This window comes from Nelumbo nucifera, chromosome 8, assembly GCF_055504915.1.
Source record: "Nelumbo nucifera cultivar China Antique chromosome 8, China Antique-T2T, whole genome shotgun sequence".
NCBI classification, from domain to species: Eukaryota; Viridiplantae; Streptophyta; class Magnoliopsida; order Proteales; family Nelumbonaceae; genus Nelumbo; species Nelumbo nucifera.
In genome coordinates, this window is record NC_142656.1 from 6,013,202 (window position 1) to 6,034,482 (window position 21,281).

Below are 21,281 nucleotides of genomic sequence, written 5' to 3' on the forward strand. Positions count from 1 at the left end.
GAGCACCGAAAGCAAGTCCAAGCTCACTACTGAGCCCGAACTCAAGACCGCTTTACTAGGAGCCCGAGCTCCCTACCAAGAGTCCGAGCTCCCTTCCAAGAGTCCGAGCTCCCTTCCAAGAGTCCGAGCTCCCTACTGGGAGTCAGAGCTCCCTATTAAGAGCGGGCTCCCTACCAAGAGTCCGAGCTCCCTACTGGGAGTCCGAGCTCCCTATTAAGAGCGGGCTCCCTACCAAGAGTCCGAGCTCCCTACTGGGAGTCCGAGCTCCCTATTAGGAGTCCGAGCTCCCTATTAAGAACCCGAGCTCCCTACTGAGAACCCGAGCTCACTGCAAGGAGCACGAACTTTATTGGGCCCCAATCCTCACAAAGCTGTGACCCGAGCTGGCCCATGGCAGCTCGGAACACTCCCCAAACCGAACTCAAGACATCTCGCTCGCCACTCCAACACTTCGCTTCCGAAACACCAGGCCGACCAAACGTACCTGACGCCAAGGACGTCCGTATCCAAGGGCAACGCACCTGACTGATTTGGGATCTGACGCTTGACAACCGCACTTCAAACGGCCTCCTACTATCGCCACCTGCCACCGTCGTTACTAGCCGCAGAGACGGCTCCGACAAAAGGAGCAGTGGCGGTTCTGTCCGGCCAGAGGAAATGACTTCCGAACTGGCAGGAGTTCAGAAGTAATCATGCCCGATCTGACGGAAGCCTGGAAGTGAGTGCGCGAGGTGGTTATAAAAGGCTCCTACCCCCCAGGAACGAGGTATGCTAACTTTTGCACTATCTGGTCTATTTTGCCTTTGAAAGACTCTAACTTGAGCTTCGGAGCCCTTACGCCGGGTTCTCCCCGGAGCTTCTCTTCTCCCTCCGTTTCAGGTCCCTGCCACCCGGTTCAGAGGCAAGATCATTGACAGCTAAGATCGGCCGAATTGTGCATCATCAAGTATCCTTGAATGTTGATGGTGAGATGGGAAGTGTTATTAGAGACGAAGTTCTGGCTGAACTACAATTGAGAGATGAAGGCTCCATGAGGGGGTAATTAGAAAACTTCTATTGTTGAGATGCATGCTCATATTAGTCAAAAGAAAAAAGGAAGATGTGGAAGAAGATTAAGGCCATGTTTGGGAGTGTTTAAAAATAAGTGCTTATTTGGGCTATTAAGCACTTATTGCTCTTTGGGAAATAAGTCTGAAATAAGTGTTTATTTTAAAAATAAGGACATATTATTTAAGCCCAAATTTCTAGCTTTTTTTAATTATTTATTTCAATTTTTTCCTTCCAAAATTATCTATAGTTGAATTTTAAATACCACTTATAAAACTATTCTGATTTGAATTTTAAAAAGTACTTTCGTAAAAGTGCTTTTGCAGTACTTTTATAAGTCTTTTCAGAAAGTACTTTTATATAAGTGCTTGCATAAAAGTAATTTAGTAAAAGTACACTTACAAAAGTACTTTCACAAAAGTGTTTTTATAAAAAAAATAATAATTTAGTAAAAGTGCTTTAATAAGAGTATATTTTGAAAATTCGAAAGAAAATAAAAGACAAAATAGTCACAATGCTTATTGAAGAAGAAGACTACCAAACGTGCCAAATGCAAATAAGTGCTTATTCAAATAAGCATTTATTTTTAATTTAAGCACTCCCAAACATGGCCTAAGGCTGCATTTGGCATTCCTTATTTAAGGATTTATCTCATTTTTACAATTAAAATACCTCTTTGAACACTGAGTTTGCAACAACAAAAAGCAGATGTGTCCTTAAAATAAGGAATGTCAAATGCAGCCTAAGAAGGGGAGAAAAACAAGTTTTAATGGTTTTAGAAATGTTTAAAGACACATGCCACATCATATGTTGACAAAATGCTAAATAATAGACTAAAGTATTCAAATCTAAAAGTATAATATACCTAATTGTCACGAGTGAGAGTAGGGGTGAGCATTCGGTTTATTTAGTTAAAAACCGAACCGAATAAACCGAACCTGTTAAAACCAAATTAAAAAAATTGAAAATCGAAACCAATTACAATAAAACCAAAATAATCGAACCAAAATTTTCAATTCAGTTATTTCGGTTAAAAATCAAATTTAATTAATATATATATTTATAATATTATATATTATAATATATATTATGAAATTTAGTTTCATTATAATACATTGTATATATAAATATATAGCATATTATATATTATTATATTATATAATGAATTTTAGTTAATTCAGTTTTTTTAGTTAACTAGATTTCTAAATCTATAAACCGAAACCAAAAACCAAAATTACTAAAAGTCAAATTAACCGAACCAAATAACCCAAAACCGGAAAAAACTAAAATCAAAATTTTTGATTCGGTAATTCGGTTTTAACCGAATAATGTTCACCCCTAAGTGAAAGTGTGGGCCTAATGTTGTGTTTGGTTTAAACAAAAAGGTCAGGAAAAGAACTGAAACTTGTACCAAACACAACCTTTATGTCACAATCTCCAAAGTATAGGGTAGTTCCATCTTCTATGTGATCTACCATTAATAAGGTAGTATTTGGCAAGCCTTTTTGTTTGGTCTTTTGGGTTTTTCAAAACTTTTCTATTTGGCAATAAAGACGATAAACCAGAAAAACTTGCCAAACGTAACCTAATTTAACAAAGCCATTTCAACAAGTAACTATTAACGTTTAAAATTAAAATTTGGGTAAGTTACAAGAGTACCATCTTTGGAGAGCTGGATGGGTTTTGTATTCTTTTTCTTGTTGTTTATTACTTTGTTTGTACTTTTTCCTTTTTATTTGTCTGTAATTTTGTACCTTTATTGTCTTTTCTCAATTTCCTTGTTTTGTTTTGTTTGCATTGAAGTATTTTTCTTTTTTATTTGCTGTATTTTCTACAATTTCCTGCTTTTCCTTTTATTTTTCTGCTTTTTTATTGTATTTCATGAAATTTCGACAACATAATCTCATAAAAAGATACAAAGGCAGTTTGGGTTTTAGAAATGGTTAAACAAGCACTGATGGAATTGGAATGCAAACAGTGCCAGTGGGGGCATACTGCTAGACTCTAAAAGTTAAGGGCGGACCTTTGTTGAAAATCAAAGTTTTGGGGTTATCCAATTCCCCAAGTACACAGATGGGTGACAGTCTGTAATTTACCCACAAAATTTTGACCGGTGTGGATTTGCTGCTAGAAACTTGGAGAGATTCCTTTAAATTTCAGGGCACGGATTAGCTGTATAAGGGCTGTTTTTAGGATCTGCCTTCGGGATGATGGATTTGCCAGCTCTACCCAGAAACGCCTAAAAGCAGGGTAAAAGGAAGAAAACTAAACTAAAGAAGCTTGTATCTTCGTCGCTACTTGGCGTCTTACGGAAGTAACGGAACAAGATACATAGAAGAACTAAACTAGCTGCCACCGGTTACTAAAAGGTTCCAAAAACCAATTAAAAATTACAAGAGTTGTCATGGCCGACATTTGATTCAAGTGTGAATTAGCTAAAAGCCACTAATGATGAACGGGGAGAGCTTTGGGGAGGGGTTCGTGGGTAGAGATAGGAATTGTGTGGAAATTGCAATCCACCGAGATCAAACTGTTGTTTTCTTCGACAAGGATGGTGTTGATGAGTTGCAGTAAAATCCTTTCAAGCTCCTCTCCATCGCTCCATTCATGGACCTCTGCCTTGACGAGCAATGGATTGTTATGAATCAGTTCCCAGAGTGGAAAATTCTTCCGGGGCATAACATATTCTCCTTCGCCGAGCCTCAGAGCTGGGCAGAAATCACCCTTTCCATCTCCAAGGTAGACGAATCTTTTCTTCCCCTCTGCCGAAACAGATTCTCGTATCCTTTCAATCACTAGACCCTGTTAAAAGAAAAAAAAAAAAACTGCTTAGTCCACAAGCGTCAAAATTCAAACACCAGACAGAAGTCCGAAATTCAAAGAAAACCCAAGTCATTTCACTTGTGACCAAAGTTGTAAATCAATTTAAAACTACAAAAGAAATACAGATTCTATCACACTTTCAATTGCACAAGTGGGCTCCATTAACAAAGAAAAACAAATTAAGCCAGTTTTTTTATAGCTTGATTGGTTAACATGTTACTGTATCTTCGCATCTGCCAAAACCCATCAACGTGACCATGACTAAGGCCCACCTTAGCAGAAAGACAACTGTTTCTAGAGTTGTCGTGATCAAATTGTTCAAATTGACAAACCAATTAAGTAAATAATTAAATAATGTTTACCTTGCACATGTTAGGAGGGCAAGGAGAATGAGGAGATGAGGTGAAATCATGGAAAGGGAAGATCCTGAGCTTCCCCTCGTCATCAACATAACTTGGGTTTGTGTTAATCTCTGTGAAACAATCCATCAGCCCATGATGCTTCAAGATGGTGTCGATGAAGAACGAATTCGCATCGCTCACAATTCTCAGGTCACATCTGAAATATTTTGAAAAAAGATACGCGTTAAAATGTTCCTTTTTTATTACTTTTGGGTTGCTAGAAAAATAGTTCTGATAATTAAAGTTTTTTCTTTTCCCTTCTTCCCTCAACAAAAGAAAGATGGAAATAGAAATCATGCAGTAAAAATTACCCTAATGCATGGGCAGATTTAATGGCTGTGATGATGTTGGGATGCAATGGAGCCCGTCTCAAGCAATCTGCTATGTCTTCAATCGTCTTTCCCTGAGAGTGAAATTCGCTCATCATTCTATCCTGCAAACATTAACAGAGCAAGAACAATTAGTCTCTGTTTCATTATTAAAGTACGAACAAAGAAACCCACAGAAAAAGAAAAAGAACGAAGAATGCCTCCCATAGACCCCCTAAAAATGTCCCTCTTTGAAAGAAACAGAAGGTAGGCTTGGAGCTCTGATTTAAGGATTCATTCAACACCCCATCAGTCCATCAACAACAATGTTGAGGGAAAGAAACAGAAAAACCAAAGAATGGGAAATCACATTCAGAAACACGGAACTAGTAATGGGAAATCACAAACAAGAGTAGTAGAAAAAGATGCGCACCATGAGAGGGTTCCAAGGCATGGTGGGCAAGAGCTGATCGAATAACTGGGTCGCACCCATCTCGTCGATGACCCAATTATCACTATCGCAATCGATAATCGTCTTATCGAAATCGAAAACGACGACGACTGCAGCCATATTCGCACTGGTATCCCGACGTACCAAGAGCGGTTTTCCGGGCTAAAAAGAAACGAACGCTTGATCGATGATCAATGCAGGAAGAAAGGGTAAAAGGAGAGAGCTTGTGTCTTGAGTTGGTTGCAGACAAGAAAGCAATGGAGAGGCGGAGGTATATATAATATAGGAGACAGACTTGTGCTTGACAACGGAAGGGAGGTACAGCCGGACAGGTCTAGCAGGAGAAGGAATCCGTTCTTTGGTGCCCCAGCCACCATGGAATTGCGTGTTTAGTGGCGTCCGATTCAGAGACTCCGTGCTTTTTCGTGGGACTGGCTGGCTTCTCAGAACGTGTGTTCTGGTATATGTCTCAGATTTTCGTTCAACAGTATAACAATCTCTTAGCCGTTGGATTTTGATATGGATTACGTGATAAAGAGGTGGCATCTTAATCACATGGTTGTGACATCCGTGTGAAGATCAAAGAAGAAAATCGGGAATATAGGAATATTCGCTGGGATTATGACACGTGTCAGGCAGTTGTAGCAAAGAGAGGCGAATATTCTGTTCTAGTTCCTTCGTCGATTCTCGGCGTGTAACTGCAACTAGGACTCTAGGAGTTCGGAACCGCGCGCGCAAGTATTTGGGGGAATGTTGTTTCTATTTCCTGATGGATAGAAATAGATAGATAGATAGGGATTAGGGAACTAGGGAAAAGGGATGTGATTGGGCCGCTTCTTCTGGATGGAGTGGGCCCATAACTAAATGATGGATCCAGTTGATGAGGAATATAATAATATAAGGCTAAGAGCATCCGTTCGTTGGAGATGGAATTTTTATGATCGGATGACTGTGGGAGCATCGGAGAATATGTGCCCCCACAGTTCCTGCATGTTGGATTGGCAATTACTTAATTAATTAATGATTATCCATTCCATTATGTTTTAATTTTAAGGTGATGAAACTTCGGAGATGTGGATATGGCAGGGGAAGGGAATCTGGACCGTTGACGCCTGCCTTGTTTGAAGTAGGATGGAAGGAAGGAGAATAGGAAAACCGTTGGATTTGACTGGAGTTAAAAGAGTAGGACTGTAGGAGAGAAGGAAACGTGGGAGGCTTCTTTCTGTTCTCTCTATGCTCTCTTCCATTCCAATTTCCAAAGCTGTTTTATAACTTATAATGATACCGTTGGGAGAAAACACACACAAGACACAATGGCGCATGTGATTTCAGTTCCAGTGGGATATGTAAATCCGACGGATGAAAATGAGGGAACCCTTAACGGATCACATGTGTGATATGTCACGAGCGAGTGATCATAGGCAGTGGTCCCAGCACCAAGCTAGAGCCTAGACCGGGCATTGGCATCCAATATTATGGGTACAGGTAGTGGAGTGCCATCTGTGACACCATCCACTCTATAAAGTGAATGAATGAATAAAGAAAGAAAGGTGATTAGATGACATTAGGAATAGGATCGATCATCCTTTCTATCTTTGGTGGGATGAGAAAGAAAGACAGAGAGAGAGTCAGTGAGATCACGAGAGTGAACCACGGATATCATGTTACCCTTCTTTTTCTCGGGCTGCAGTGCTGGACTGAACTTGATTATGCTTCCCTTTTGTTTTTTATATGACGCTTGGTTTTCTTATTTTTTTTTTCAATTAGAAAGAAAAAATAAAAGGAATCATTCTGTGATGCATATCGTCGAACACAAAGCAACCATTAAGCCTATAACTAGCAACGCTTTCTCGTTTTTGTGCATCGTAATCTATGAGCTACAATGGTCAGAGTCCATGAACCGGTGATTCGGTGAACGTGAGGTTTATACTTTCATTCTACGCCTATCAAATTTGATTCATGACTCGGACCATGTTCCTGAGAGCACCCCATATATCCATTTTGTTGACACCGGTCCAGCAAGCAATTAAATGGTGTTAAATAGGCTGAAATAAGATAACGTGCACATGATCGTCAACATATTGACATCTTCTTAATTTGCTTGTGTTAAAATCTTCTGTACCTAAAAGATAACGTGCACACTTTTTTGTACCTCAATCTCTTTCGTACCTAACAATTTAATAGACCATGGTAGATTAGAATATTTATAAAAAATTTAAATCTTAAGACCTCAAAAGCTCGTTATATCTTCTTCTTCTCAGTGCCTTTCGCCAAGTATTGCCAGAAAAATTGTCTTTGATGAATCCGGATATGTCCACGTTCAACAGCTTGGGCTGTCAACAGGACTTCCCTGCATGATTAGTTCCATCCTTTAATTGTTAATTGGTGAACTTCACTGAAGCATTCCAACAAAACTAGGAGTTTATTTCGGCAATGGAAGGATCATCTGCCCATAAGGTGGTTGAATCATTCGAATCGTTAACACCTTGAGATCTATGCGTCTCATTGAGCTGTAGGCACCTTGTCCTTCTATTTTCGTGGAAAAAATATTTTTTAACCTCAATTTGCAAATTTTTATATTTTTTAAATAAAATATTAAAAAATATAAATTAAATATAAAAAATATATATAACATATCTAAAACATAATTATACATTATTTATTGATAATATACACACACACACTTAGCAGTGGCAATTGGGCGAGTTGGGTTGTGTTTGGTTTGGGTTGAGCTTCAACCCAACCCATCTAACCCGCCAACCCATTAACGACCCAATTATATAAAACTAAATGGGTTGGGTTCAACCCAAACCCATTTTAACCCAATCCAACCCACCCAAACCCATTAAACGGTCAGACTAGACCAGATCGTTTAAATCCATTAAACGGTCGGGCTTGGGCCTAAAGAACCGGGCCCGACTTTTTTCGAGTCGAGCTCGAGCTTTTTCAAAAAAACCCTGCCCAAGCCCGAGCCTGACTTGATACAATATATTAAATAATAAAAATATATTTTATTTTATAAAAATATATATGTACTATATTTTCCCTTTGTTCTTCTTCTCTTTTTCTTTCAAGTAATAATGAGATGTGTATTATTTTTGAGTTTTGAAGATTTTTAATATAAATAAAACACTTATATTGAATTAAAAAAGAAAAAAAATTATGTTTTCAAATTTCTGGCCGAGATCGGGCTTAGGCCTGAGTGTATTCTGTTGATACATATATAAAACTTGGCCCAAACCCGGCCCGGCCCATAAACAGATCTACCCACGACCTGGTGGAGAAAACGATTTAGCCTCTGGGTCGGTTTTAAAACAGTGTTTCAAACATGGGCAGCGAGCGTGGCTTTCTTATCCATCCATAATAAGATAGGAAGCCATTTCTCCTTCCATCCTTTAAGGGGAGTCTTCAGTTTGGTGTCAGCTTTTGTTCATCAGTTGTTTTGAACAACCACAAACCTGGGCCAAGCATAAGGTTTCCGTTTCCTTTGTTGTAATTCTTTCACATTCACACACAAAGAATTAGAGCTGTTCAATTGAAACCTAAATACTTTTTTCTGTGCATGGATGTTCATAAATCAGTTTTCACCATGTGGTTTTGGGAAGTGAGACATCCATTTCAATAACATCTTTATTGGGTTCTTAGTTCAGGAACAGGAAAAGAAAACAAATGACTAGAACATTCACATGTGGGTTTTTTTTTTTTTAATTACCACAAGTTAGATGTTTAATTGTCTTCCCTAGGAAGCCCAGTGGTTTTTGAGCTACAAAACCCATGGTTTCTCTTGTTTTGAAAGAATGATCAGAGAGATGTGAAGTGATGCATATCTTCTATTGCATTCTCATTCTCTTTCAAAGTAAACAAAGTTTCTCACCAGTTTTAGCCTAACCACACGAGTCAATATAGAAGCTTGGACAGTTTGCTCAAAAAATAAACCCACAATGACTCAATATAGAAACAAAATCAGCTACTTACTAGACACAGTAATCTCTCAAGGTCAAGTCTCACCAACTTCTTCTGTACATCAGAACCCTAAATGAATTGAAATTGAAGTCGAAATGGCCAAATGAATTGAAGTTGTCTCAGGTCATCAACACACTAAGGATTTAAAAAGATAATGCTCCGTGTGGCTTCAAACAAACGAACGCATTTGGTTCTCTATGGACTATCATGATCTTTTTACCAAGAGCTAATGTGGATTTTGATGAATTAAAATTACTTGGAAATTACCCTGTTAGACCAGACCAGACCAGACATGAAAGACCAAAGTTCACTGAATCTTTGCTTCACCACTTCAACCGCCATATCCAATCCGAGTTTGCAAAATGATGTTAATCTAATGGACATTACCTTCAATTCTCTGTCAAATAGAGCTTAAAGAGGTTATAGTGTCTCAGTTCATTGATCAATCCACCCACCATGGACTGGAGGGATGATGTGGTTGAAAGCCCATTTTTTCTTTTCTTTTCTTTTGATATTTTGGATGCCAATAGTATCTCAGTTCATTTGTTATATATTGGGATTGCCACATCAGCAAAAAATAAAAACATATTCTTGAACTCTGTTTTTGTTTTCTAAGGAAAAACAAGTTGGTTTTATTTTAAAAAACGATACATGTTTTAGAATCAACAAAAAATTGATTTTTAAAACAAAACAAATTTTCTGGTATAGAAATTATATGATTTATGGAACATATTGTTGAATAATCAAATGAAAACATGTTTTTGAAGCCAGATTAAGAACATGTTTTTTATTTCAGTTTTGAAAACAAAAAAATACTACACGAAAAACAATCTGTTTTCAAACAAAACTGTTTTAATTTATTTTTGGAACCGACAACAAGAAAAAAAAATTCACATTATAGAACACTTTCCAATTTTCTTTGCAGTCCAAATCTCACAACCTCGGTTTAATTTACTTCGCTAGACAACCCAAGAATTTTTGGGAGGAATAGGACTAATTTGGAGTACAAGCCAGATTCAAAACATGGCTAAAGCTAAAGGATCTCCCATCTGGTAAACAATGGGCTAGAGTAACTCTTTCTCCCAACCTTTTGAATATAAGTCTCATAAACACTCCACTAAAATGCTAATACACATTTTGCCTTGTATATTTTTTTCTATTTTGATCATATTTTTAATTCTTCATCGTGTGAAATATAAGCAAGACTGAGCGGTTACAGAAAAAAAAAATGATGAAAGGTTAAAAAATGCATAGGATTCAACTCAACAAAGCCATGTGTGACTATATGATACCTACTAATGATATAATTGTATTTGTTATGTTACGATAGAATTTGAGAGAATTGAGATTGACTATATAGTCTAAGAGTTTGAGTTTGAGTAAGTCTGAACTGTCTTAGCAGTATGATATAACACTATATTCAAGCAATGCAATTTATCAACATTACAAGTTGAAATCTATCATGGTAATAGAACTTATTTGACCAAATAGTTTAGTGTTCAATCCTCACCACTCCTATTATAATTATTTATTATTTAAAAAAAAAAGGTATGGGTGGATTTGTGCTTATCCACGTTTTATGGGCCAAATCCATTGTATTTAGACCTAGCAATTGGATTGGGTGGATCAGGTTTGGGTTGGGTCAAGACACTTTGGATGAATTCGGGTTGGGTTGAATTTCAAGTTGGATTGTCAAATGCTAGACCCTAATCCTAAATATTCGGGTTAGGATTGACCAATGAATCAATTCGTATCATCCCAAAAAAATAACTGAAACTTTAAAAAATAAAGAGAAAATACATGAAAAATGCCAAAATGAAAGAATTAACCTTAAAATTCCAAAGATAAAATAAAAAAGCTTGAATACTTAACAACTTAAAGAATAAACAATAAAGAGCAAAGACTAAATAGTAAAAATTAATGAGTGGAAACTTCTAACAATACATAAATAGTCTCAATTAGACCTAACAATCAGGCCAATGGGTTGACCCATGACCCAACCCAGTTTTTTCAAGGTAAGGTCTGGTCATTCTCAAATTCAAATAGTTAAATATGAGACCCTAACACTGTTTTTCGGGTTGGATTGGGTCGGATTCGCAAATTGGATCAACTTTTTGCCAAGTCTAATTGTATTGAACTCAAAAAGCTCACCATCACCTTTTCAACTGTCCAATTTCCGAGTTCAAACAAGGTCCTTACTCAACCAGTCACTCAGTCAGCATGATCATCAACCCCACCAGTTTCAAATCTAAAGTAAAGAAAAAAAGAGCACATCGTACTGATTGATGGGCTTCCAAATCCATTGTCAAATTATGGGCCTCTAATCATGTCCCTACTTCAATTTTCTTGTGCATGTATTTTTCTTGTATATTATTTCTTTATTTTTTAAATTTTTTTGCAATGTCAATGTATGCATCTGTATCAAAGACTATGGGGGCATTCTTTTTTTGGATTTTGAGAGGAGGAAAAGTTGGTCAATGAGATTTTGGTTCCCATTAACCAAGAATCCCATATTCTTTCTTCAGATTTTTGTGGGATGAAAAGGAAAGTTTATTTTCCTTGGTATCACTTACCCGGTACCCAATCTCCTAAGTGGATAGATAACTTTTTTACCTAAAGGGAAAGTTGCCAATACTTGAACGGAACAAAAATACCTTTTTTAATAAAAATTTTTGTGGCTCAAACGGTCATGTACCTTATTTACTTGAGAAATAAAGAACATGGGTAATTACAATTACCTAGCCAGAAAAGGTGAGTGTCAACAAACAATATTCCAGGTTTATCTGTGCAGAAAAAAATCTCCGCAGCATATCCCAGGCTGAGACGTGAACGTTGGGCGCCATCTGTAGGGTGCAGATGTGATCTCGTTCAAGCGAGAGAGGATTCAGGAGTCAATTGTCTTTCCAACAGATTTTTTTGCTTGTGGGTTAAATGTCCTTTATACTGTTTCGGTACAATTTTACTGTAGCATTTCATTATCATATGATCTTCCGAATCTTAATAGATAAAATCTCTGGCCCTATCATTTTGAATATTTATAATTCTGCAGTGGAAATCAAAAATCTGCATTGAGTCTGTCCGTAATTGATGCCAATTCATGGTGGGCATTGTGTGTGTATAGAATGGGATTTTTTTCTTATACTCTAACTCTAGGGACTACAATCACTCTTTATTAGATGAAAATACCTTGACAAACAATTTTACCCATGGAATGATTGCCTGTCATGGTTTTTAAAACCGAACTGGTCAGGGGTCCGGTTATCGGTTTGAACGATCCCACCATTCGACTTGAACGGTCAGCTCATTCTGACAAAAAAATAAAAATAATTAAAAATGATCAAAACCGTTCGAATGATTAACCAACCGATTCAACAGTTTGCTGAACAAAATCAACGGTTTTAGGGAAAAAAAGTGGTTTTGGGGGAAAACAGAACCGGTCAAGTGACCGGTTCCCAATTTTCAAGTCCGACCGTCCTATCCAGTCCTGTTTTAAAAACCATGTTGCCTGTATATCCTCCCGTTTCAGAGGTTGACGGCTTTTTGGAGAACAACTTAAACCAAACAGGCTTAACTGAATGATTTATTAGATTGTAGTTTTAATGGATAAAATCATTATCGATACCATATACGATTGTCCATTTCAGCTCATTCTCTCTCACATTGCATGATTGCATCCCAACCCCCCTTAGAATTTTTTGAAATTTTTAAACATGGGCCTTCAAACTAAGCCACAACCAATTTAGTTTCTAGCAGGAAACTAAAAGCAAACTCGCTCTCCCTGTAGAACATAAGATACTTGGGGCTTTTTGTAAACAAAAATCTTCCTTAAATACCAAATACTATCATGACTGTAGTTTGTTTTGGGGGATAAGAAAACAGCCTAGGCTGTTTGGGAGGCAGGTTTGTAGTCGGGCAGTCGGGCTGGAGTAGGATCAGGCTAGAAGTATTGGGCCAAAACCCACGTGGAAGAACAAAAATCCAAGCCCAGGTTGTTGTATAAAATTACAAGCTCAGTCCGTTCCGTTGCTTGTCTTCTTCTGCTAAAAATAATATATCAATTGTAAATCCTCTTTTACACCACAGCCCACCATTATAACGTGTCATGTGCAGCCCAAAGGTGCCTGGGCCGTTTTCTCAAAAACGGCGACAAGTTTTTTCCGCCGCAACCAGCTTGAGAGTTTAGCAATTAGCAGCAGCAAGCCAGCTGGCTTCTTCGGAATTCAAACACGCGCAACGGCTTGAGCGGTAGCGCACTCGGCACCATGGCAGACAACGCCTCCTACTCTATATATATTAGGGAAAATTTTCGATCAGTATCGTAATTTGGATGGAGTGACAATTTGGTCCCAAACTTAAAATGTGATAATTTAATATCCGAATTTTCAATTTGGGACAATCTGGCACCTGGCGTTAATTCATCATCAATCAAAGCCATTACGTGACATCAGGTGCAGTTTAAATAATTTTATAATATCAAAATTAATCTTTACGATAATATTTAGATTTTACCCTTTTCCTTTTTTTTACCGTATTCTCTTTCTCTTCATTTGGGTTAAAGGAACGACAGAAAAGGTGGTGTCCACTGACTGACCGTTTTTTTTCCCTCCTATACAATTGAATTCTAAAATCTATTACTCTACTTTGTGTTCAGTCCGTCATGGGGATAGATGGAAAGAACAAAGAGGTAGCTGAATCTCGAAAGACTCTGGTCACTTGGTCATTGCTAAGAAAGATGAACGTGAACCAAAAGAAAATGTCGGGGTTTACAAGGAAGCACACTCGATTCATCTACAACAGCGATGACAAGATAGAAAAAGAAGAAGAGGTTGCAAAAATGAAAAGTTTATCACCTGGTATCGTTCGTTTGAAGGGTATGCCTACTCTAACAGGGAAGCATCTTCGCATCCTTGAAGTAGAAGAGTAAAGAGGAGAAATGGGCTTTCGATGGCGAGCAATATTGTAGGAGATTATGATCTCTGTTTTTGTTTTTGTTTTTTTTTTTTGTTTTTTGAACGAATTTCCAAAAGTCACAACCTATCTGTTGAGGAAAATAGTTTATTTTTATTATTAGTTTACTTGTTGTCTTTCATACTATAACTTCAAAACGAGTTAAAAATCCCCATCGTTAGTTCCACAGTTTACTACTTTCCGCAAGAGATCAGCTTAAGTCACTGCAAGGCCCGTTCGAACACTGTTCGAACAGCCTTGCATCGGGAATATCTCCGTACTTCTATGTTTTATTTCATGGGAAGATATTCCTAATATAAGGCTATCATTGTTGTTTGAACGGACTTTGCACTGACTGAATCCCATTTCTTCCCATAAGGCCACGAGGAGCAGGCTTCTTCTTCTCTAGATTTTAGTTCTCTGGCTTGCGTTAGGCACATGGTTTTGTGCAGAATCAAGTCGGTTATATTCCTAGCGAATCTTGATACTAATGAAGTTTTAGCAAAAAATACGTCTTGAACCGCTGAATCGATTGTTTTCCGAAATGGTTCATATGCCGTCGGTTGCAACGGGATTGTCGTAGGACGATGACATTGAGGATTCTAAGGAAAAAAATTTTTCATTCTCGAATATCCTGACACCAAGCGGTGCAAACAATGGAGGTGGATTTTTGGTTCCTAGGTTTTGTGAAGATTCAATATTTCCCCCACTAAACTACAAGGTGGAGCCACCAATATTGCCGATTACAACGAGGGATGTTCATGGTGTGATGTGGGATTTCCGATACATTTACTGTGGGATGCCACGTCAGCATTTGTTGACGAGAGATCCAATGGTTTTTATGAACCAAACTGGATAGCTTTCTGCTAGTGTAAGGCACATTGCAAGGTCAAACGGCAGTATGAACTGTGTTTGGTGGAATTATCATGTTGGATCTGTGACTTTAGAGGGATTTTGAAATGGAGAAGGGTTCTTGAGGAGTAGCGGGGGCAGGGTTCAAGCTGAATCTGTAGTTAAAGATTGCTGAATTAGCGAGAGTAAATAGGTCTTTTGAGGTTATTTATTATCTGAGAGCAGTTCAATGGATTTTGTGGAATCCCTCGGTATAGTGGTCATTTTAGTTATTTCAAAAATGATTCAAACTCGATTATTGAAAAATGAAATGAGTATTTATGTCTTTTTTATGCGCTGACTGACGGTGAATTAACACCAAATACTAGTTTGTTGCAAATTGAACACCAAATACTAGATTATCGCAAATTGAAAGTTCTGGTATTGGATGGCGACATTTTAAAATTCAGAGATAAAATTATCACTCGAGCCAAAGTACAAGGTCCTGATCGAAAATTTTCCCTAATATATTATTAAAAAATTAGTATACCACTATTCCACATAGTAGGACAGAACGTTTGTGTATTCCGGTATCTAGTGTCTGTTTGTGCTTTTCTTTAATTTATTACACTTACACCCATCATCCATCACCGCTGCAGAAACTGTTCCAAGAGAAGAAAAAAAAATAAAGAAAAACGAAACCCTCCAAACCCCGCCATGATTGAGGCAACCACCGCCACCACTTTTATTATTATTGCTCGTCATCATCATAACCCAGTTTCTTCTCTTGGATTTACAGACAGCTCAGCTCAAATGACTTATGACTGACTACAAATAAATGAATTCTACTTTCCTCCTATATTTATCTTCCTTTGTTTTTTTTTTTTCCTCTTCTCTCACTATCTACAATCCCCCAAAGAGATCTCCCGCCGTCCCGCATGGTTATCATCCCCCTCACCCCCACTAATCAAAACTCGAAACATAGATTATTTTTTACAACATTCAGGATTAATCCTCCCTCCCTGCTGTTTTCAAACTTGCAGAGAAACCCGTGTCTTTATCGGCTTTAGCTTCAAGCCCATGCTTTCCGGTGAGAGCAACTCCGGGGAGATACACGATGGGCTCAACGGACTCCTTGGGCTACCACTGAACTGGCACGGCCTGTACAACCCGTATCCCATCAGAAAATACTCCATGGGTATCAACATTGCATGAGGCTGCTCCTCCGTCACCATGGATCCGCATGCCTGAACCTGCAGTGTGTTCCAACCCACCACCACCCTCCTTTTAGTAAGCTTTTAATTTAATTTTCATGTATTCCCCTCCCTCTATGCTTTCCCCCATCTCCTGAATTCTACAATAATGCTTAGACAGAGTAAAAATATGTAAAATACATACCTCAACCAAGGCACTGTATCTTCTATCAAGTTTTGCGGTCATGTGAAGAGCTTCCGAGTGGAATGGAGAATTCTCACCAACAAATATTAGTGTCCGACACTGTAGTTTCTTCAACCCTTCAGTTATGTCACGTCTCCTACCATTTGGAAACATCACAGGTTTATAAGTCTCTCCAACAATCACTCACCCCAAACTATTTTTTTAATGCCATTCATATCATCATTAGTAATAAGGCAATTTAAGACATGAGCTTTACCCATTAATCGCCTGAAGAAACCGCAGAACATTTGTGCTTTGCTTTTGACCAAGCAACTGTACATATAAACCAAAAAAAAAAGTGAATCAAACAGGTGTTCATTCCCCAACTACCTAAACATTAAATTCACAGTTACAGCATCTACATTAACTAAAGAGGAGGGAGGGAAGATCTGGACACTCACACTTCTGCATGCCTGTACAATATCTGATTCCGGGACTTGTCCATCACCACGAACTTCCTGATATAAATGTTCATAAACACAATTCAGAAAGATGACCAAGAATAAAGCATCAAATGTTACATTAGAAGCAGTGGTTACCTTGCTAAAGTAACGCTGAAGCAAGATCTCCTTCAGCACACCACACATCCCATAAAAGTAAAGCAAATTTGACATAACCTGAAAATAACCAACAATTTCAAATATAAGATCAAGCATACAAGACAAGTTATATAAATAATGCTTTGCTTCAGAAGTATGACATAAAAATATACATATAACGAACCTTATTATACAACCATTCTGTCCAAGAGGGAGCCTTGCATAGAGGAGAAACAAGTAGCAAACCGAGTACCCGCTCCCTATATTTCATCTGTAATATCAGGCAGGCAGGAAGAAGCATCTATCAGTAAAAGTTATCAAAGAGGTAACTACTTTGAAGCATCCAAAAACATACAGAAAAGGCTACAAAGACGACATACAGCAAATAGGGTAAGGATGTAAGCACCCGCTGTTACCCCCATGCACATCACTGCACCAAGCCTGGAAAAAAGAATTACAGCCAAGCAATCAGAGACAACTCCAATGGGTGCATATTGCCAATGAGCCATCAGTTTGACTGATACAGCAGATATATTACCATATCCAACATCTTAAGAGAAATCCCCAACAAAATAAAACAGAGAGATAAATAATGCAAGTAGATAACTGAGATTACCCAAAGTAGTCAAGAACTTCTGCAACCTGATCCGCCAAGTCATAAACAGAAGGCACAGGCATATCGGGAGAAATTTCAGCAGCTCCCAACTGCAAGAGCTCTTGAGGAAAGAGCCAGAGAAAAAACATGTGAATAATGGCATTCAATAACAGATATGCATATTATATTCCACAAGAAACTCAATTCGAAGAAAAACAAAACAGGAAAAAATAAAATAAACAACCACGGAAATGGAATATGCATTCAAGTCTACCAAGTTACCGACCTCATGCCCAGGAGGATTGATGTGATAAATGCAGAAGTTGTGAAGCAGCAAAGAAGCAGCTTCTGGACAGAAGAATAATCCTTGGAAACAGGACATATCTGGCCAAAGACATGAAAAAGAAGAGGGAAAACTAAATCACATTTCATGAAATAAATGTAATTAACAAGATTGAAGATGTTAGTGACAGAAATATCCTTGTAATAAAGAAAGCATAAACCACAAAATTGAAGTAACATAGAAGTTACATATTTAATCTTTTTTCTGTGTCCCCTTAAAACCTAGCCACAAGTTCGTTTTATTCACCTATTACCTACTTTTAAAAATCCATTTCTAAACCTAAGGTTTCTGGGAGGAGATAAGTGAATCTCCCAAAGAAAATTACTCAAAGTGGATATGCTGAGCTCATTGTTTAATACAGATTAGTACATATGCCAATTACAAGAAATGCATATGCAACAAAGGGAATGTCTCGTATTAAACACAATGTGAGAGCAAAACAACAATGAATCTGATGTCCACCTAAAACCATTGGACTTACGGTTTAGAGCTAAATCAGGGTAAGTAACAAGTGCCGGTTTGTCCTGATCTCCAAACACAGCAACAGAAACAGAACCATAGCCGGTTTGTACGATATGTTCCTGGAAGCATATTGTCACTTTGTCAGTAAATAATGGTAGATTTTTATAGATTCATTTTGTGAGAAAGAAAAACACATACATATCAATTAGTCTTTCAACTAAATTTTCACAATTTTTACTTAAAAAAGGACTGTTAGAGCAGTAAGAACTGAAAACTAGCAAAGGTTGGCATAGTATTACTTAACCACCTGATACTCAAGTAATATTCCTATTTTATATGAAGGTAAAACTAACTTCAGAGCTTAAAACACCCCCCCCCCAATTAAGTGACCTTCATTCCCTTTAAAAGGCTTAGACCAGATCCCTTTTTGGCAGACCAACTCCATAATCGTTACAGCAGCTTAAATTATTTGTACAAGTATTGCATATAAAGGGATACCTGAATCTAATCATTATGTTCTTTCAGCAAGCTGTAAAGGGAACTTTAAAAGGAAAACACCATATACAATGGAGAAAATATACATTCACATGGAAGCAACTTAACAGCAGGTCACAATTTTCTTCAAGGAACAATAAAAATTAAAACTAAATGAAAAGGGGAAAAGTTTAGCGTATTTGCTTTACTTTTGAAACAAGCAAAAGAATCCGAACAAATACAAGAAGACAGAAGGATCCACTATCTTAAGAAACTCGAGAATTAGAAACGGCTCCCAGAATCAACACTAAAGTTTTTACTCGAGAAGAAAAGCTTCAGTTTCTCTATACAGAAACAGCATCTTATTTAAGCAAGGAATCTGAAGGAGGAAAAAACAGATTTGAAGAACACCCTGAAGGACGAAAGAACCATTCCATGAAATAAAAACCATATTCGTATGGACCATCACGACCAATTGCAAAAAACAGACAAGAATATAACCAACCATCATTTAAAGTTGGTACGGGTTTTACTCCCTCCAGCCCAATTTAAACCTCCGAAGAAAGAAAAAAGGAATACAGCATGAACATCGTTTGAAAGAGCAAAACTGATTGATAGAACAACTGCCATAAATACAGCTACCGACACTGTATCTGGAGTCGACAATGGTAACGAAACCGGGAAAGTATGGATTTACTATCTGAAACAATAACAAGAAATTTGAAATTCCCCGAAAGTAGAAACCAAAGAAAACTAAACTTAGAATCTTTTCCCAACAATGTTAAGGGAATCAAATTATTGCATTACAAACGAGATTTGATAAAAAATCTAAAATGTAATTATGCAGGCAGTCAAAATGTCCATAGAAATCTTCATTGCTTCGTAAAACCTTCCTAACCAACACCAGAATAAAAAAAAATGAAAGACCAGTGCTGTGGCGAAAACCATCAAAGAAACCATAAGCCCAAACCTCCAACATATTGAAAGTTGAAACGTCTATTTTCAATAATGCATATAGAATCCAACTCCAAGAACCCAAGATATAAAGAGAAAACGCATTTTCTTCGAAGGAGAATCCCAAAAACGAAGCTCAAATAATTAGAACAAGCGATCAAAACCAACCAAAATAATAATTGAAAAAAGAAAAAAAAAGCGTCAAGATCTGACTCTTCATTAACCGAAACCTTCCAATTTTCCCCAAAAATGGAAGGAAACAAACGAACACAAAAGAAATTACAATGAAAAAGGAATGATTTTTCCACATCAAAATTATCAAAAAAGAAAAGAAAAAGAAAAATCTTTTTTCTTTTTTTTGTTAGAGAAGAATCTACGACCTTTCCACCTAGAGAGATTGTCTCCATATCAACAGAAACAGAATCGCTGGAATCTGCCATGGCCGCGGCTCTCTATGTCTGAAAGCCGAGACCTTTGTCTCTCTCTCTCTCTCTCGCTGTTCGCTGCTCTCTTTCCGCAGGTGCTTCGAGAAATTCTGGTTTTGGCTTCGACGAATTATATACGAAGCGATTCTCGCTCTCGAATGTCTTAACTGCAACTTAACCACGGTTAATCCCCACCGACGCTTTCTCGTCACTCGTCAGCAGCTGCTCGAACGTCCCGGTCCCGTACTAAACAGGATGTAACCGGATACCTTGGTTATCTTAACCATGGTTAGAGACCGACAGACTGGTGCAAAGGGACGAAATTACTAAAACAACCTCACTCCTGATACAAATCAGGTTTTACAGTTTAATGATCTCAAGGCAGTTGGGTTACCTTTTTTTCCGCGTGTGTACTACAGCCGCGTTGCAGTAGCACTGATGGTCGCAGCAAAAGACAGATGCCTGCTAAAGGCGATCTGACACCCATGATCGGAATTTAAAGAAATGATCATGACGATTTGATCTAATCATTACGGTGGATCATAGCTGTTGGACTTACATTTGAGTTCATCAACGGTGGATGTAGCAAGGTCTAATCGGACGGTTGGAATCGATGAACCACATGTGCTCTGCAACCGTTGTGTAAAAGGAGTGCAAGTTGGTCATCTGCCATTCTGTCTCTTAGCGTATACCATGCACAAAAACCATGGGGCCCAGTTCGCAAGTGGGCATCTACCGTCCCTTTTAGTTTTGCATCATCTGTTGGTGGGGCCGGTGAGAGACAGTGAATCCTCCTGTTAGTCCTTATAATCAACTAATTTAATTTTTTTTTTCACATTGTTTTATTTTTTCGCTTTTATGCTGGTTTGGGAGACAATTTGTGGGTGCATTATTGACTCGAGGATGGATCGTGGATGCCTGGATGGCCTTCTAGGCCCACCGCCGATGTTTATTTCGCCTGTTTACTGGAATAAAAAACCACCGTTTCAACTTTTAAACAGAAAATAAATGATTTTTTAAATACTTGAATTTTCTCATCTCAACATTATTTTTTATTTTTTATTTGAAATTTTGTAGGGCAGATTGCCTGTTCATTTCGACTCTAGATCTCCTATTCACACGAACTCTATACACACTTACCCACATGATATTATCTTCTTGAAAGAATATGAGATATTCTCTATGTATGGCTGCGATCTCATGTGGGTAGGTGTGAATAGAGTCATCGTGAGTAGAAGATTGGGACTCGTTCACTTCAGCCTCCTTTGAATACCTTACCCA

The 21,281-nt window shown here is 37.9% G+C and overlaps 2 protein-coding genes across 2 annotated transcripts; both read right to left on the reverse strand.

Annotated features, from left to right (window-relative positions):
* Positions 1-2,898: 2,898 nt before the first annotated feature.
* Positions 2,899-5,514, reverse strand: LOC104600764 (inorganic pyrophosphatase 1). Its single transcript, XM_010263900.3, has 4 exons — positions 5,013-5,514; positions 4,583-4,704; positions 4,233-4,428; positions 2,899-3,849 (listed from the first exon to the last, which is right to left on the reverse strand). The coding sequence occupies exons 1-4, from the start codon at positions 5,148-5,150 to the stop codon at positions 3,493-3,495; spliced, it is 813 nt and encodes a 270-aa protein (XP_010262202.1). The 5' UTR covers positions 5,151-5,514; the 3' UTR covers positions 2,899-3,492.
* Positions 5,515-15,277: 9,763 nt separating this feature from the next.
* LOC104600765 (protein NDL1-like) lies at positions 15,278-20,151 on the reverse strand. The gene is made up of 11 exons (XM_010263901.3): positions 19,956-20,151; positions 18,167-18,266; positions 17,629-17,726; positions 17,364-17,452; positions 17,128-17,188; positions 16,932-17,018; positions 16,748-16,825; positions 16,610-16,666; positions 16,426-16,481; positions 16,170-16,305; positions 15,278-16,024 (listed from the first exon to the last, which is right to left on the reverse strand). The coding sequence occupies exons 1-11, from the start codon at positions 20,013-20,015 to the stop codon at positions 15,803-15,805; spliced, it is 1,044 nt and encodes a 347-aa protein (XP_010262203.1). The 5' UTR covers positions 20,016-20,151; the 3' UTR covers positions 15,278-15,802.
* Positions 20,152-21,281: the final 1,130 nt, after the last annotated feature.

What these genes read in the sequence shown, in the direction of transcription:
- LOC104600765 (XM_010263901.3), bottom strand. Translation starts at nt 20,015, where the DNA reads ATGGCAGATTCCAGCGATTCTGTTTCTGTTGATATGGAGACAATCTCT. An exon ending in TCAATCCTCCTGGGCATGAG is followed by an intron (nt 17,453 to 17,628) that starts GTCGGTAACTTG and finishes GAGCTCTTGCAG; the next exon opens with TTGGGAGCTGCTGAAATTTC. An exon ending in ACATCCTTACCCTATTTGCT is followed by an intron (nt 17,019 to 17,127) that starts GTATGTCGTCTT and finishes CTGATATTACAG; the next exon opens with ATGAAATATAGGGAGCGGGT.
- LOC104600764 (XM_010263900.3), bottom strand. Translation starts at nt 5,150, where the DNA reads ATGGCTGCAGTCGTCGTCGTTTTCGATTTCGATAAGACGATTATCGAT. An exon ending in AAATCTGCCCATGCATTAGG is followed by an intron (nt 4,429 to 4,582) that starts GTAATTTTTACT and finishes AAAATATTTCAG; the next exon opens with ATGTGACCTGAGAATTGTGA. An exon ending in GCCCTCCTAACATGTGCAAG is followed by an intron (nt 3,850 to 4,232) that starts GTAAACATTATT and finishes TTCTTTTAACAG; the next exon opens with GGTCTAGTGATTGAAAGGAT.